The sequence below is a fragment of the Stenella coeruleoalba genome, assembly GCF_951394435.1.
Source record: "Stenella coeruleoalba genome assembly, chromosome: 5".
NCBI classification, from domain to species: Eukaryota; Metazoa; Chordata; class Mammalia; order Artiodactyla; family Delphinidae; genus Stenella; species Stenella coeruleoalba.
The window spans coordinates 46,500,604-46,520,104 of NC_137150.1; the positions used below are offsets into that span (position 1 = coordinate 46,500,604).

At 37.8% G+C, this 19,501-nt stretch overlaps 1 protein-coding gene across 1 annotated transcript in view; it reads right to left on the reverse strand.

Moving 5' to 3' along the window:
• Positions 1-19,501, reverse strand: part of WDR49 (WD repeat domain 49) — a 133,533-nt gene that overhangs the window by 59,962 nt on the left and 54,070 nt on the right. Inside the window, 1 exon segment of the mRNA XM_079921400.1 lies at positions 10,530-10,763. Coding sequence (XP_079777526.1) covers positions 10,530-10,763 — 234 coding nt within the window.

Below are 19,501 nucleotides of genomic sequence, written 5' to 3' on the forward strand. Positions count from 1 at the left end.
CATCATTTTAAATATATAGTGCCACTCCCTTCTGGCTTGTAGAGTTTCTGCTGAGATATCAGCTGTTAACCTTACGGGAGTTCCCTTTTAAGTTATTTGTTGTTTTTCCCTTGTTGCTTTTAATAATTTTTCTTTGCCTTTAATTTTTGTCAGTTTGATTACTATGTGTCTCAATGTGTTTCTCCTTGGGTTTATCCTGCCTGGGACTCTCTGTGCTTCCTGGACTTGGGTGGCTATTTCATTTCCTATGTTAGGGAAGTTTTTGACTATAAACTCTTCAAATATTTTCTCAGGTTCTTTCTCTCTCTCTTCTCCTTCTGGGACCCCTATAATGCAAATGTTGTTGCATTTAATGTTGTCCAGAGGTCCCTCAGGCTGTCTTTATTTCTTTTGATTCTTTTTTCTTTATTCTGATCCATGGCAGTGAATTCCACCATTCTGTCTTCCAGGTCACTTATCCATTCTTCTGCCTCAGTTATTCTGCTATTGATTCCTTCTAGTGTATTTCTCATTTCAGTTATTGTATTGTTCATCTCTGTTTGTTTGTTCTTTAATTCTTCTCGGTGTTTATTCTTTAATTCTTCTAGGTCTTTGTTAAACATTTCTTGCATTTTCTCGATCTTTGCCTCCATTCTTTTTCCAAGGTCTGGGATCATCTTCACTATCATTATTCTGAATTCTTTTTCTGGAAGGTTGCCTATCTCCACTTCATTTAGTTGTTTTTCAGGGGGTTTATCTTGTTCGTTCATCTGGTGCATAGCCCTCTGCCTTCTCATTTTGTCTATGTTTCTGTGAATGTGGTTTTCATTCCACACGCTGCAGGATTGTAGTTCTTCTTGCTTCTGCTGTCTGCCCTCTGGTGGATAAGGCTATCTAGGAGGCTTGTGCAAGTTTCCTGATGGGAGGGACTGGTGGTGGGTAGAGCTGGGTGTTGCTCTGGTGGGCAGAGCTCAGTAAAACTTTAATCTGCTTGTCTGCTAATGGGTAGGGCTGGGTTCTGTCCCTGTTGGTTGTTTGGTCTGAGGCAACCCAACACTGGAGCCTAGCCAGCTCTTTGGTGGGGCTAATGGCCAACTCTGGGAGAGCTCACACTAAGGAGTATTTTCCAGAATTTCTTCTACCAGTGTCCTTGTCCTCGTGGTGAGCCACAGCCAACCCCCGCCTCTGCAGGAGACCCTCCAACACTAGCAGGTAGGTCTGGTTCAGTCTCCTATGGGGTCACTGCTCCTTCCCCTGGGTCCCGATGCGCACACTACTTTGTGTGTGCCCTCCAAGAGTGGAGTCTCTGTTTTCCCCAGTCCTGTTGAAGTCCTGCAATCAAATCCCACTAGCCTTCGAAGTCTGATTCTCTAGGAATTCCTCCTCCCTTTGCTGGACTCCCAGGTTGGGAAGCCTGACATGAGGCTCAGAACCTTCACTCTAGTGGGTGGACTTCTGTGGTATAAGTGTTCTCCAGTCTGTGAGTCACCCACCCAGCAGCTATGGGATTTGATTTTATTGTGATTGCACCCCTTCTACTGTCTTATTGTGGCTTCTCCTTTGTCTTTCGATGTGAGGTATCTTTTTCGGTGAGTTCCAGTGTCTTCCTGTTGATGATTGTTCAGCAGTTAGTTGTGACTCTGGTGCTCTAGCAAGATGGAGTGAGCGCACATCCTCCTACTCTGCCATCTTGAACCAATCTTCAAAAAAAAATTTTTTAAATCAACTCCAACAATGAATCAGAAGAATTTGGTTGGTTCAACTTCTGAAAATTAATTAATGTAAACCAGGGGGCCCCAACCCCTGGGCCTGTAAGGAACCAGGCTGCACAGCAGGAGGTGAGCAGCGGGCAAGCAAACAAAGTTTCATCCACTACTCCCCATCGCTCCCCAGCACTCACATAACCACCTGAACCATCCCCCACCCTCACCCCCACCCCATCCGTGGAAAAACTGTCTTCCACGAAACCAGTCCCTGGCGCCAAAAAGGTTGGGTAATGCTGATGTAAACCATCATATCAATAGGCTTAAAAAGAAAAATCACATGATTATATCAACAGATGCAAAAAAAAAAAAAAACCCATGACAAAATCCAACACCCACTTATGATTAAAAACTCTCAGTAAAATAAGAATAGAGGGGAACTTCCTTCACTTGACAAAAAATATCTACAAAAAACATGGAGCTACTATCATACTTAATAGTGAGAATCTTGACTCTTTCTTACTAAGGTCAGGTACAAGGCAAGGATGTTCCCTCTCATCACTCCTTTTCAACATTATATGGAAGCTCTGCTTAATGCAATAAGACAAGTAAAGGGGAAAAGGCATAAAGGTTGGGAACAAAGAAATCAAACTGCCTTTGCTAGCAGATGACATGATCCTCTATGTAGAAAATCTTAAAGAACTGACCAAAAAAATCTCCTGGAACTAAGAAGCGATTATTGCAGGATTGCAGGATACAAAGTTAATATACAAAAATCAATCATTTTCCTATACAGCAGCAATGAACAAGAGGAATTTGGAAATAATACCACAATACAATTTACATTAGCATTCACAAAGCTGAAATAATATAAATCTAATAAAATATGTAGAAGATCTATATGAGGTAAAGTAAAAAACTCTGATGAATGAAATCAAAGACTAAATAAATGAGAGATAGTCCATGTTCATGGTTAGGAAGACTTAATATTGTCCAGATCTCAGTTCTTTCCAAATTAATCTATATGTTTCATGCAATTCAAATCAAAATCCCAATACGTTACTTTGTGGATGGATATCAACAAACTGATCTAAAGTTTATAGAGAAAGAACACATACTCAGATGTAGCAACACAATATTGCAGAAGAAGAACAAATCAGAGGATTGACACTACCTGACTTCACAACTTACTATAAAGCTGCAATAATCAAGACAGTATGATACTGGTAAAAGAATAGACAACCAGATCAGTAGAACAAAATAGAGAGCACAAAATTAGACTACATAAATATGGTCAACTGATCTTTGACAAAAAAGCAAAGGCAATACAATGGAGAAAAGATAATCTTTTCAACAAATGGTCCTTGAACAACTGGACATCCACATATAAAAATATGAATTTGGACACAGACTTTACACCTTTCACAAAAACTAACTTGAAATGGATCACAGACCTAAATATAAAACACAAAACTATAAAACTCGAGGAAGATAACATAGGAGAAAATTTAAATAACCTTGGGTTTGATGATGAATTTTTAGATAAAACACCAAAGGTATAGTACATGAAAAAATAATTGAAAGCTAGACTTCATTAAATTTAAAATTTTCTGCCCTGCAAAAGACACTGTCAGGAGAATAAAAAGACAAGCCAAGATCGGGAGAAAATATTTCCAAAAGACATATTTGATGAATCACTGTTACCCAAAATACACAAAGAATACTTAAAATTCAACAATAAGAAAACAAAAAACCCAATTACAAAAATGGGCCAAAGACATTAACAGACACCTCACTAAGGAAGGTAAACAAATGGCAAGTAAGCATTTGAAAAGATACTTCCCATCATATGCCATCAAGGAAACACAAAGTAAAACAAAAATGTGATACTACACATCTCTTAGAGTGGACTAAATCTAGAACACCGACAACACCAAATGCTGACAAGGACGTGGAGCAATAGGAACTCTCATTCTTTGATGGTGGGAAAGTAAGATGGTACAGCCACTTTAGAAGGCAACTGACAATCCTTTTACAAAACTAAATATACTCTTACCATATAATCCAGCCACCATGCTGTTTGATGTTTACCCAAAGGGGCTGAAAACTCATGTCCGCATGAAAGCCTGCACACAGATGTTTATAGTTGCTTTATTCATAATTGCCAGTACTTGGAAGCAACTAAGATGTCCTTCAGCAGGTGATTGGATAAATAATCTGCGGTACATCCATACAATGGAATATTATTCAGTGTTCTAAAAAAATAAGCTATCAAGACATTAAGATACGTAGAGGAAATGTAAATGCATACTACTGTGTAATAGAAGCCAATCTGAAAAGTCTACATACTGTATTCCAATTATATGACACTCTGAAAAAACTAAACTATGTAGACAGTAAAAATATCAGTGGGTGCCAGGGGTTAGGGGAGGTGGGATAAATAGGTGGAGCACAGAGGATTTTTATGATGCTATAATGATGGACATGTCATTATACATTTGTCTAAACTCTTAAAGTACATAACACCAAGAGTGGACCCCTTATATAAACTGTGATTACACTTGATGGTAAGGATGTGTCAATATAGTTTTATCAAATGTAACAAATATACCATTCTACTGGGGAATGTGGATAAAGGAAGAGGTTATGCATGTGAGGGACAGGAGTATACGGGATATTTCTGTACCTTGTTCTTAATTTTGCTATGAACCTAAAAATGCTCTTAAAAAAATTTTTTTTAAATAGTCTTAAAAAAAATAGCTGAGGGGCTTCCCTGGTGGCACAGTTGTTGAGAGTCTGCCTGCCGATGCAGGGGACACGGGTTCGTGCCCCGGTCCGGGAAGATCTCCCATGCCGCGGAGCAGCTGGGCCCATGAGCCATGGCCGCTGAGCCTGCGCGTCCGGAGCCTGTGCTCCGCAACGGGAGAGGCCACAACAGTGAGAGGCCCGCGTACTGCAAAAAAAAATATATATATATATAGCTGAGATTGTGTTAATGAGAGAGGCTGAGGAAAGGGTCATCTTTTACGCTGCTGATGGATTTAATGAACCTTTTATGCAGAAAATTTGACAACATCTGTCAAGGTTACTGTCTTAAATACTCTCTGACCCACTAATTCCAGTTCTAGAAATTTATCTCACAGATATTTCCTCACTAGTGCCAAAATTTGTGCATTCAAGGTAAAAAATTACTACATTAATTGTAATACAAAAATACTGGAATCCATCTAAATGCCCATAAGAACTGATTAATAAAATTTGGCACACCCATTTAATAGAATACCATGCAGCTGACAAAAAGAAAGAGGATACTCTGGATAAGGAGATAAATAAAATGATCTTTCGGCTGTATTGTTCGTGGAAAATCAATGTACAGAGCAGTGTTTCTGTGCAAAGAGCAATTAAAGTAATAAATATTCTTAAATATTAAGAATTATTATATACATCTATTTAAAAGTGAGTATACATATTTACTTGTTTATGAATACAACAGCCCTTAAAGGGTTGCTCATGGATCTCATGAACTGGTTGCCTCCAGGGAAGGAAACTGGTAGGTAAAAACAGGGATAAGAGGAAATTTTCACTGTATACCCTTTGTCCATTTGAGTTTTATAACACTGAAATATATTACTCCTTCTAAGTAACCACATTTAAATAAGTGTGTGTGTGTGTGTGTGTGTGTGTGTGTGTGTGTGTGTGTGTGTTGGTTTAACCTTAAGGCTAGGGTGTTTCCCACAACTCCATCAAGTGACCAGAGCTCATAGCCTCAGTATTGACATGTAACCAAGGACAGCCTTAAGCTGACCAGTGAAGAAAAGCCACGTTAACTGAAGCCTGGTCACTTGGAGCCCAGCAGTAAGCAGGCAAAGAGAAAGTTTTCACTAGTGTTCACCCAGTTCTGTTCAATTAGAAGCTCATTGATTTTGCCTTAAATACAAGCACTGAAGAGGTGCTTTGTAAGGTGGGGATAAATTTCCCTCAAGCTTGTCCCCTTCCCTCTGCTCAGGTATTACACTTCCCACAGGAACTACCAATTGAATTGGTTAGATTCTCAAATATCTCAATTCCCCCAAAATCATATGCAGAAACGAGGACAGGAGATGCACTGTCACTAAAAAATTATACCCCAGTCCCATTTTTAATGAATGATTGGCATCATGTTACCTGTGAGAGTGTGAGAGTTGGTCCTCAAGAAAAAACACTACTCTGGGTAAAGTAGAGGTCTAATCTTCAAATTGTCAAAGCCAACATCCCATGCTGAATTACAGGAGCCCTGTCAGGGATTTCAGGAGTCCTGCTGGAACCCGCCAGGCAGCCACTGTCTGACAGGTCTCTTTACGTACGTATGTGATTAATGTTTTTACTCTTAGAGATCAGGTAAAATGGGAAGATTCAGGAAGCCATTTTTGTATCAAATTGTCTCATATGCATATATTGTAACCTAGAAATTCATTCTCAAGATTTTACCTTACAGAGATAAAGCCATGAGTGTGAATATATTTATGCATAAAGAAATGCATAAGAGCAAAATGCTCGTCAAGGCAAATGGATCAGTAAATTATGATACATACATACAATGAGACACTGTGCTGACTTTTTAAAATGATGAAGTAGATCTACATTTAGGTACAAGGAAATAATTCCAATATGTTTCGGAATAAGAAAGTAAGTTACAGAACCATATTCAGGTGAAATAGTCTATGCACAGAGAGACATTTAGATATTTTGATGATGTTTCAGCAATATTTAATTCTTTACCTGAACTTACTGCGTTGTTTTAATTTCTTATAATAAGCAAGTAATGTTTTACAAAAAATAAATTATTTCAATGAGAAAAATAGTAAATATCATTGTCTGTCAAGATTTGATGATACTGATATATTTAGCCTGACGATAAATATGTCTAGATGCAAAACACACTGAAACATGACCTATTTTACAAAAACGCATAAACCCACATCATTAGGATGAGAGCCATGGTGATAAGTCAGAAATTTTATCTATTCCAGTTTATATGTTACCTACAAATACATTTTTAAAGTTCCCCAGCATTCATGGGTTTTTAAGAAAAGCTTTATTTAAGAATTCTATGCAAAGACAGTTCCTTAGAACTACCTCCAGGATACTGAGTGACTTTGATTCTTTCAAAATTGTGCATTCCAGGGACTCCCTCAACCTGTCCCAACTTGTTCTGCCACTAGCTGTGAGGGCAAGCTTTGCTGGTGAAATAAAGCATAAGGTTCCTTTTCAAAGGCCCTGTGTGGCTTAACATCACTTTCTTAGATTAGGATGCGAGGGTACCAAAAGGCAGGAAGATAAAGAAAAGTCACAGAAATATGCCATGTCACTTTCATATAGAAATAATGGTAGGTTCCCACTGATGACCAAATAGAATGAAATAATAGTAAAGTGTCAGCAACATGTTGAAATGACAATGCAAGGGAAGGTTTTCATTAGATTCAGATAAAAGGAAAGTCTTTCAAAAAGACACCAAACCAAATAACCAAAGAGCAAGCACCAGTGGACTGAAAAAGCATGGGTTTGTTTTGAACTTAGAATTAGAAATAGCAGTAAAAGGAATCGAACATCCATTGGTGCTCAGAAGAGTGTTGGGAGTTGTAGGAAAACACAGAAGGGGAAGACAAGGATCTTTCCCTTTCATCAAACATGTGAGGGGAGAAAGTGAGAATTTAGCCAATTGTTTAATTGGAAAACAACTAGAAATGCAACCGACGCGCAGAGAGGGGAGAGAGGTATGGTAGGAGATGTCCCTGGAGACCTCGGATGTCGAGAGGACCAGAGATGAGCCCCGGAACTGAATGTTTACCAGCAGGAACTTCAATGGCAGAGAAGAGAAGGGGCAGAAAAAAACTCTTCCTCACCTCAAGGGACCAGAGACAAAGCCCAATTCAGGGGCCCCTCCGCCTTTCTAACTCTTCCCAACATCTGCTTTCATATGACACATGGGTAAAATAAAGAGTAAGAAATATCAAGATGTTAATAAGAAAAAGAGGTGTCCTAAAGCACCACCCTTCAACCTGAGAGGTATGGGGGAGCCGGGGAGACTTGCCAGGGCTGGCCACCTGGGAGGAAGGAGGACGACTTCCAAGAGGCAGGACACAGTAAGGCAATGCTGCAGAGATACCTGTTGTTACCATTATTACGTCTATGCTCACACCACCCCCGCCCTGCCACACACACACTTTTGAAAGTCAATAAACTGAAGCTTAGACACGATAAATAGTCTGCCCAACATTTGAACTCACATTTCTCTAACTCAGCAGTTCTCAAAACTTTTGATCTCGGAATCCCTTTATACTACTAAAAATTATTGAAGAATCCAAATAGCTTCTATTTATGTGGGCAATAGAGACAGAGACAGAGGTAGAGATAAAGACAGAGACAGACAGAGAAACATATATATTTACCAAAGTAGAAATTTAAACTGAGAAATTGTTAAAACACAGGAATACAAAAGCACATATTCCTTTAGCCATCAGAGCAACGATGTCCTCACTCATCATAGAGCCTCTAGAAAGCTCCCTTGTACACTCATGAAACAAGAGAGGAAAAAGTAAACAGCAAGTTAATATTATAATGAAAAGAGCTGTGATCTTGAAGATCCTTTGAAAGGATCTGACTTCCCCAGGGATCTGAGATCACGCTGTGAGAACTGCTGTTCTAACCTCAAGTCTATATTTTTCCAAGACTAGACCTTGGTACATTGAGTGAATGACCTTCACAGTCTGGCTCTAAGCTCCCTTCACTGCCTCAAGTCCCACAGTTTTTGCTAAGTCTCCCCAAACTAGCCATACCAGAATAAACCCTCTCCCTGAAAAAAAATGTAGAGTCTGTGCCCAAGCTTCTTTGCAGGTGGCCATGTTGTACCTTCTGTCTGGAACTACTTCCTTCTCTCCTCTTAGGGGTTCCCACTCTAGATTTTAGGGCTCTGCTGAATGTCACCCACCCCAGCCCCAGCCAGATTTGATCACTTTCCAAGGATAGCACTTTGGTTTTGCCCCATTCATTTCACTCTACTCCACTGTTTCCTTGTGAGCTGGTCATGTGTCTACTTCCTCTTCTTTCACCCCACCATCCTGTAATGAGCACCTACCCAGCAATGAGCTCTTGGAAGACGCCCAGAACCTGAGTCTCCCTGAACTACGGGGGCAAAGAAACTATGTGGCACGTGAATCTTTGATCCCTCATTCCTGGCACCTGAAACTTATTCAAAACTGTTTTATTTGCTTTGTCTAATTATTCTGAAATGATAAATTATCACTGGCTGATGGGACTGTGGGTGATATTATTTTCTTTGCACTTGACTGCAACATATTTTTACAATTATAAATGTTATACAACATTAAAGTGTTTCTCTATAACTTAGCTGCTAATAGTCAGGAAACACTTATGTATGACACACAGCTCTATGTGCTTTATATACATATTAATGCATTTAATTATTTATACTTTTAACAGCAGAAATAAGTAGAGGCATGAATATCCAACTCATTTGTACAGATTCTTTCTATATGATATTCCAAATGTGCATAGTCTATTGTTGCCTATAACTTGCATATCTTTGTGTTATCTTGGCTTTATCTTCATGTTCCAAATGGAAGATTCCAGACCTTCTTTGTGCCCCATTTCCTGAATTCCTCATGGAAGATTGCTCATTTTATGGTCAGGCAATAGCAGATCGTAACATCAACACACAAACCTAGCACTTTAACTTTGCAGATCTCAATTAGCAGAATGTTCTCCTGGAAACAAATACATCTCTCAGTGGCCACCAGGGAGTCGCATTAACTGGTTGTGTTCATAAAGTTCAGTAAAACATTTACGAGGGAATGTTCTCCCTGAAGATGGAATTCAAAATGGATCGTTTTGTAAAGGATTTTTATCTCCTAGAATAACCGGAAAACAGAGTGTTTGAAGTAGTGACATGACACACTACTCAATACTAACAAAGGGCTCTCCTCCCCTTGCACCCAATCTGAACTACTCATTTCTGTGTAGATGCAGAAGCTTCGGCAGCAAGGAAAGATAGAATGGGCTAGAGTTACTGTTTAATTGGCCACAAGCTGGATACTGGCTGTCTGCTTGGCTCCAGCTGTGCTGTGACTATCAGGCCTGAGGTGATCACGGTCGCAGACTGAGCTCCATGGGTGCCCGCTCGCTCTGTGATATCCACAGGCTGGCCCTCCCTTTCCTCTAAGAAGGCCTGTGGTCCTTGCGGCATCTCCACTCCAGAGGAGCCCGCTTCCTCATTGACATGCAGGGAGCGCTCCCATAAGCAAAAGCTGCAAAGCATCATTACCGTGGTCGGGAGACAAACAACACTCGCACTGCATACCAAGTGGCACCACATTTAACTGAATCATTTTATTATGAATACATTCCGGGCCGCCACTGTGAGCCACTTGCCTAAACTATGCCGGCAAAATGGATCTTTGCTAATTACATTTCATGCATATTTCAGATCTTTCCATGGGGATGCAGGAGGATGGTGTTCATAAAAGGGAATTTTACAGCCAGGTTCACTTGCGTTTGGCATCAAAACCCAAACTAGCGGGTAACAAAGATAAGTTCAATTACATTCCACGTTGTGTTTGTTTTAGCTGGAATGTTTCCTCCTAGTAACTCTATCAGTGCTGCTGTGGTCACTGGTTGAAAATGAAATCACTCTTCAAATCCACCTGAATACACATTATTGCAGAAATGCAACAGTTATTAAATCATTTCTTTTCCACATTTCCTTTTCTATATTTGTCCTTAGATTGAATTAAGGAAATAAGCCTCTGGATGTGGGGACATGTCAGGAGAGTGACAGAAAAACATCATTACCTGCTTCAAGACTGAATTGTAAAGCACACAAGTGACTGCTTTCTTGTGGCTTTTCACCCTCTTGCCGGAATCACTTTTCACTGCCAGCAATGCTAGCTGGTTATTAAATGAGATGAAAAGCCATCCGTGGGCTTCATCAAAGTGGAAGAGACATCTGAAGTCCTGACTTTTGGAGAAAGAACAAGCTATCCTCTGGATGGACAGCTGGTGCCGAATATCCCAGAGTCTCAAAACCTGCATGAAACGTAACAAAGTCACAGGAGTATGTCAAGAATAATTCTAATTTTTTAGCCAGATTTTCTCTAGCTCACCCTCGATCCCAGGCAGGCTCTGCATAGTGCTGTAATTGTTCACACTTCTCTCATAGCACATATTTTTTGTATTTCCCTTCTCTGTTTCAGTATCTCCTCAACTGTAATCTCTTCTAGGGAAGGGACTGTGTTTTGTCTCAGTCCCCAGAAAAGTGCGTGCGTTTAGTAGGTGCTTACGATAGGCAGAGTAATCATCTTCAAAGATGCCCACGTCCTAATCCCTGGAAAATGTGAATATGCTATCTTACATGCCAAAAGAGATTTTGCAGATGTCATAAATTAAGGCCTTTGAGATGGAGAGATTATCCTGGTTGATTTGGGCAAGTCCAATGTAATCACAAGGGAGATCAGAGTGATGGGATGTGAGATGGACTCTACCTAATGTTCCTGGCTTCAAGAAAGGAGAAAGGGGGGGCCATGAACCAGGAGAGCTGGAGAAGGCAAGGAAACGATTCTCCCCCAGAACCTCCAGAAAAGAAGACAGCCCTTGGAATACCTTGATTTTAGCCCAGTGAGACCCAGGCTGGAATTCTAACCTACAAAACATTAAAGGTGTGTTGTTTCAAACCACTGAGTTTGTGGTTATCTGTCACAGTAGCAATAGAAAACGAATACAACCTCTTTCGATAGATAGATAGATAGGTAGACAGATAATATATGTATATATTTTTTGATGAAATAAAAGACTTGTTATTAAATGAAATCAAGTTCAGATAAAACACAGACAATTAAGACACAAAAAATGACATGCAGATGGAACAAGGTAAACACTGAAGGAAATGGGAAGAGCAACTCTGCAGATGCAAGTGTTGCCACTGTCAGTCATGGTGCAGAATTAACACAGGGCAGTGAGGGAGAGTCAGGGTGAAGACAGCGAAAATCCTCTCCAATAGGGGCCAGCGGGCCAGCTCTAGGGCCAAACTTTTGGGGTTCTGATTTTGGCTCTATCCCTTACTGCAGGGTGACCTCTAGTAAGTTTCTTTGTCTCTCTGAGTTTTTGATGTGGTACCTACCTAATCTGATGCTATGAAGAGTGAATGAGAGCCCATGTCAAGCATTTAGCATGATGACCAGTATGTGGTCAGTGTTCAGTAAATGTTTTTTTTTTCATTATTAAGTGTATTTTATTCTTTTTACTGCATAAACATTAGAACCTAAGACCAAAAAAGTTTCTTTCAAATAAACTAGTGCATCTTATCCAGTATGAGAATTATTTTAAATTATCTATAAAAGATGACCTCTGTTTACACGAGTGTTTATTACTCCATAGGGCAGGCTACCCAGTAGTTTTTAACCTATTTTAAATCATTTACTCCTTTGGGGGAAAAAAAATCATTTGAAAACGATGGTCCATCCCCTCCTCCTAAATGCACATACCCATACATGCACACAATTTTCCACATAATTTCTTTGGATACATAGACACACACATCTCCCATACAGATCCTGATATCCCATGGGATAGGAATTCCTAGAGTAGTCATTATGATTAGCCAAAGATGTCCTCTTCTACCTTTTGATTCTATCTTACTCTCTTTTCCTACATAAGCCTCTTCGTATACCTCTTTATCCAGGGTAAATGGCCCCAGTTCTTTCAACATCATAACATCATTTTTAGATCCCCCTCCACCATGGCAGCCTCTTGATTCTCTCACTTTGTCTTTTTTTTTCCATTTTCTCTCCAGGGGAGGATGGTCATCCAGGTTTTGTTTACCTTTTAAAAAATATAATAAGATATGTCCATGGTGTAAAATGCAATAGCACCGAAGGGATTTTTCTTCAACCCATCCCTCTCGGCCTCAAGTCCCACTCCTCAGAGACAGCCTTCTTTAACTTTTTTTGAGTTATGGTTTTCCCCGTAACACCAAATAACAGCTGTGTGTGTGTGTGTGTGTGTGTGCGTGCACGCACGTGAACACAGCATATATTAATCATACATTGAATGACATTCTCCTCTGAAAGTAATGCAGTTACTTACACTCGTTTTCTCCCTTTCTCTTCCATTGCCCCAATCTAAACATTGTATTTTTTTAGTCCTATTGTTACTATGCTTTAAAATAATACACTTACACATTAATTACTGCACTATCGATATAAGACAGTATCTCTCTGCTCACTAATATGTAAAATGAATACCTTAGGGTCCTCAAGGACCTCTTTAAGCAAAGTGCTCAGAATTGAGCCAATATTTCAGGTGTGTTCTAACCACTGTTACAGGCACTGTGACTTCTTTAAAGCAGCCTACTTTTACGTGAGCTGATTAAGCCACTCCAACATGCATTGCCCTTACCTTGGGGTCCTGACTGAGCAAAACTCTAAATCTTATTCCCATGAACAAATAATCAAGCCAGACATCTACCATCCTACCTTCAAACATCTGATGTTGTAAGCTAAAACAAGGATTTTTCTAGTTTCAAAGTGTAAAGATATAATTTTGAATCCTAATTCTATTATATTGATAATTCCTCCCTGATGTGTCCACACATCCCATGGAATACAGTAGATGGTCAATAGATATTTTCTTAATTTGTTGAAGGTTGTGGTTCATTTAACAACTATGTTTTTATCCCACTCACTGTTAAAAATATTAGCCAGGATAAGTCCAAAAATATAACACTTCCATAAAAAAGCTTGCCTCACTTCTACATGGTTATTTACCCAATTGCAGATCTCATCTAATTCACATTGAAATTTTATGAGACTTTTTCAAATATCTTGCAGAAATGAGTATGCTTGATATATAGGGTAACCTCTCCATTTACTAACACTTATAACAAACTTAAACTGACCTAGTCAAATTCTACCAGGTAAGCAGCATTACCAATCCCTCTAATCCCAAGAATATATTTATAAAGTAAATTGGGTTTTCTTGGCAAGAATTTTTTATTAAACAACTTATTCTAGTTCTTAAACCTTACTATTTTTATTTAAAACATTCTGGCCACTCTCCAGAAAATGTTTATCCTCAAAAATATAAACTCTATAAGAACTAAGACTTGCAAATATATTTCAAAGTGTTCTAAATATAAATAGGATTGATAAGCTATTATTTTGAATGTTAAAACCACATAGATTAGAGGCATCTAAGATTAGATGCATCTAGATCATTCTCAAACACTCATATAACTTACAATAGTCATATCATCATTGTTCAAAATCCTGTCTTGTTTGGTATGGACTCCTTCCTAAAATACTGAAATTAACTTCATTTCAGAAAAATACTCTGGGGCATGGTTGAGTATAGATTAACAATAACTCAACAGTATTAATGGACTATAATTTCCCCAGAATCATTTTCTGCATGTTGTTCAAATCATTTATGTCAACTTTAATATTTCATTGACATTTAGTCACATAAATTAAATGAAAAATTAAAAATAGATGAGTGATAACCTCTACTCTATGACAGGTGAGTTCTTGCTATTAGCAATTAAAATTAGAGGTGCGTTTTTTAAGCAAAATGTGTATATTCATTAATTTTTCTTAAAATTAGTTTTTACTTTTCTTCTTTCCCTTCTTCCCTTGAAGAACCCTTGACTCTCGTAATTAGTGATCCTACTAAGTCCCCTTCCATCTTTAATTCTCTAATTTTTCTTTCTGCTGAGAACCAAAGCCAACAACATTTATATACTGTCATTAATGTATAAAACAGTGTTTCAGCATTCTCCCAGAAATCATATCATGGTAGGTGACCTCCCATATGGTTTTCAATTTTTTCTACACTTCACATTCTATACCAGTGGTTCTTAATCTTGACATTAGAAATACCTATGCTGTTTAGAAATTGCTTATGTTTGAGACTTTTCTCAAACCTATTAAATCAGACTCTCTGAGGATGGGGCTCAGGTATTAGTTTTTTGGTTTTTTTTTTTTTAATTTCCCAAGTATCTTCATTGTATTGTACTTTAACTTCTCAATTTGGTTTTAAGGTCAATGCTAATCTCCTTGAACAAGACATCTTTCTCTCAGCTTAATCAGTAATACCATGTGGCTTGGCTTTAAACCAGATAACTGTACTCCCCTATTCAGTCTGTATCTTTTTAATCAAGAAAAAATCTCACATTAATTCTATTTTATTAATCAAGTCCTCTTGCAAAATATCACTTAAATATCTAGTTAATATTTGAGAATCCTTAATTCTCCTTTTTTTGTATTCAAATTGACTTCTGAAATAGAATTAAGTCATATTTCAGAAAGGAGTGTATTTAATATCATTTTCCATTCCGATATCCTAGAGAAGTTTTCTTTATTCTTAGTAGGAAAAATAAAGAAATTGGTAAACACCCAGGCTTAAAAATTGTAATTGAGGAACTGATTATTTTTTAATTTCTATTTTCCATATATTTTTATCTAAACTGTACTTTCGATTTTCATCATGATACCTGAGAACTTGTGATGCTTGTCCAAACTCAGACTTACTAAGCCTAGTCCTTGAAATGCTCTATATAGGGGCTCTTTACTTCATCTCCATTTTTATAGTATTAGGAGGAGTAAGCATCCAAGCTTGTGATTTTATATCAAGGCAAAATTTAGCTTTTCACATAATGATGAGGACTTATTTTTCTACTTAATCTTTATCTTGTTTCAACTGTTACCCAGTTAATAATGCAGGATTATAAAAGCAAATCCTGTGCTATTCATATACACTAGCACTAGAAACCAGTGGATTGGGACTCCAGACTCCAGTCATCTCGATCCTAGTTTTAATATTCCTCAGGTCTGTAAGCTTAGGTATATTATATTACTTCTCCATTTTCTCACCTTTATACGGAAGGGGATGCCGCCAGCTCTAAAATTCTGTCAATTTTGTCTAGAATGTACTGAAATTGCTCAATCCATTATCTATAGATTCCAAAATAACAACAACTGAAGCAATTTCAAGAAGGTGTATTGTGAAGATTGGGCTAAAGAAATGTAGTCTAATTTTACAAAAAAGTTCTTCCTGCCCCCTGCCAGAGATGGACAGAATCACTTCACATAGGCATAATAAAACTATAATAAATAAATAATAAATAAATTAACAAAACTTTTCTTTTATCCTATAAATATTAGAATTATAAATGGGTAACTTCATGGATGGGTGCGTACAAAAATATATGTATGGATGGATACAGAATCTGTTTTCAGTGCACTTTTTAAAACCAAATCAGCATTATGTACATATTGGCAACATGTCCAAATTTAATTCAAAGTAGTTAGGGGGAAAAAAGATTCATAATTTCCAATAATGATATAAAAGTGAGGGAAAAGTAGAAGACAGACTTAGAGAACTGCATCAAAATGAGATTTGTTTGGCTGCATCAAATATTTGCTACTAACTCCTACCACCCTGTAGGGCATAGATATAAAATGACAATAAGAAAAAGAGAGAAAGAGTATATATCGCTAAGGGGATTTTGAAGACAGCAGTGCAGCAGCCCAGCTCTCTGGGATAATCCACAAAAATGGATAGCCTACTTGCAGATAATAGGATAACAGGAACTGAGGGCATTGGCTTTCCTGAATATACCTTTATGTATTAACAAGTCTATTTATTTAGAATTTAAGCCTTTGGATAATCCACAAAGGCATAATCAGTGAATGCTTAAAGGCAATTTTGTTTGACATAGCACACATATTCTACTGAATAGCTCAGCTAATGTTTTTATCTTGAAGTAATATAACAGATCTTCCTTTAAGAAAGATTTTTGCCATTTTTGTCCTCAGGATTGAGGTCTACCTTAAAATATTAGTGGAAGGTTAAAATCTTCTCTTGTGCTATTCATTGTTAAATTGTTACCATAGCCATTATCATCTTTTTTTCATTCTTTTCAACAAAAATGAAAGAAGACATACAGCTCTAGGACACGGATTTCTATTGTGTGTGTGTTTGTGTATTCTATCATTGACCTTGAAAAAGTCAAAATGTTTCTTAATGCTATGAATTGTTCTGCAAAAATCTCATTAATTTCCCAGTTGAAGTTCAGCAATAAATTTAACTAATATCAACATTTTATTTAATTGGCTTTCTTTTCAGAACAAAAGTCCTTTGGGGAATTTTTAAATTTCAGTTAAATTGATTTTTTTGCTATTATCATTGCTCACAAACACTGAAAAACATAACAGAATTTTTCGCAGTCTTTAAACAAAAGTTTTCTAACTTTGCCTTTCAAAGATCACTGTTCCTCTTTTACTTCACAAAGTAAACCTAAACACTTTAAATTTTTTTCTTTCTTTTTTTAACTCAATATTTATACTAACAACTGCTTTGAAGAAAGTAAGTGAAAACCAGCTAGAACAAGGGAATCTTGGTTCAATTATCATTCCAGACTAGGTTTCTGTGGGGGGCCTTCCTGCTTCAAAGAAAAACAACTCTGAATAAAACATAATTTCTGCTGCCTTGCTGGACCTTCAGGGATTGGAGACAATCTCCACAGGTCCAAAAGAAGAAGGAGGAAAAAAAGAAGCAAACTTCACAAGGAGACAGTGAACAGTAGGCATAAATGAGTAGACTATAACAAGGAGAGAGGGCAGACAGCAGAAGCAAGAAGAACTACAATCCTGTAGCCTGTGGAACAAAAACCATATTCACAGAAAGACAGACAAAATGAAAAGGCAGAGGACTATGTACCAGATGAAGGAAAAAGATAAAACCTCAGAAAAACAACCAAATGAAGTGAACATAGGGAACCTTCCAAAAAAGAATTCAGAATAATGATAGTAAAGATGATCCAAGACCTCAGAAAGATCGAGAAGATGCAAGAAATGTTTAACAAAGACCTAGAAGAATTAAAGAACAAACACCTAAAAGAATTAACAAACAGAGATGAACAATACCATAATTGAAATGAAAAATACACTAGAAGGAATCAAAAGCAGAATAACTGAGGCAGAAGAATGGGTAAGTAACACGGAAGACATAATGATGGAATTCACTGCCACGAACAGAATACAGAAAAAGAATGAAAAGAAAAGAAAACAGCCTAAAAGACCTCTGGGACAACATTAAAGGCACCAACATTAGCATTATAGGGGTTCCAGAAGGAGAAGAGAGAGAGAAAGGACCTGAGAAAATATTTGAAGAGTTTATAGTCAAAACTTCCCTAACATAGGAAATGAAATAGCCACCCAAGTCCAGGAAGCACAGAGAGTCCCAGGCAGGATAAACCCAAGGAGAAACACATTGAGACACATAGTAATCAAATTGACAAAAATTAAAGGCAAAGAAAAATTATTAAAAGCAACAAGGGAAAAATAACAAATAACATAAAAGGGAACTCCCATAAGGTTAACAGCTGATATCTCAGCAGAAACTCTACAAGCCAGAAGCGAGTGGCATGATATATTTAAAGTGATGAAAAGGAAGAACCTACAACCAAGGATACTCTACCCAGCAAGGATCTCATTCACATTCAATGGAGAAATCAAAAGCTTTAATGACAAGCAAAAGCTAAGAGAATTCAGCACCACCAAACCAGCTGTACAAAAAAATGCTAAGGGAACTTCTCTAAGTGGGAAATACAAGAGAAGAAAAGGACCTACAAAAAGAAACCTAGGGCTTCGCTGGTGGCACAGTGGTTGAGAATCTGCCTGCCGATGCAGGGGACACAGGTTCGTGCCCTGGTCTGGGAAGATCCCACATGCCGCGAAGCAGCAAGGCCTATGAGCCATGGCCGCTGAGCGTGCACGTCTGGAGCCTGTGCTCCGCAACGGGAGAGGCCACAACAGTGAGAGACCCACGTACCACCAAAAAAAAAAAAAAAAGAAAGAAACCTAAAACAATTAAGAAAATGGTAATAGGAACATACATATCAATAATTACCTTAAATGTGAATGGATTAAATGCTCCAACCAAAAGACAGAGGCTCACTGAATGGATACAAAAAGATGACCTATATATATACTGTCTACAAGAGATCCACTTCAGACCGAGGGACACATACAGACTGAAAATTAGGGGATAGAAAAAGATATTCCATAAAAATGGAAATCAAAAGAAAGCTGGAGCAGCAATACTCATATCCGATAAAATAGACTTCAAAATAAAGAATGTTATAAGAGACAAGGAAGGACACAACATAATGATCAAGGGCTCACTCCAAGAAGAACATATAACAATTATAAATATATATGCATCCAACATAGGAGCACCTCAATACGTAAGGCAAATACTAAGAGCTATAGAAGAGGAAATCGACAGTAACACAATAATAGTGGGGGAATTTAACACCTCACTTACACCAATGGACAGATCATTCAGACAGAAAATTAATAAGGAAACACAAGCTTTAAGTGACACAGTAGACCTGATAGATTTAATTGATATTTATAGGACATTCCATCTGAAAACAGCAGATTATACTTTCTTCTCAGGTGCACACGGAACATTCTCCAGGATAGATCACATCTTGGGTCACAAATCCAGCCTCAGTAAATTTAAGAAATTGAAATCACATCAAGCATCTGTTCTGACCACAACGCTATGAGATTAGAAATCAATTACAGGGGAAAAAAAACCCATAAAAAGCACAAATACATGGAGGCTAAACAATACGTTACTAAATAACCAAGAGATCACTGAAGAAATCAAAGAGGAAATCAGAAAATACCTAGAGACAAATGACAATGAAAACATGATGATCCAAAACCTATGGGATGCAGCAAAAGCAGTTCTAATAGGGA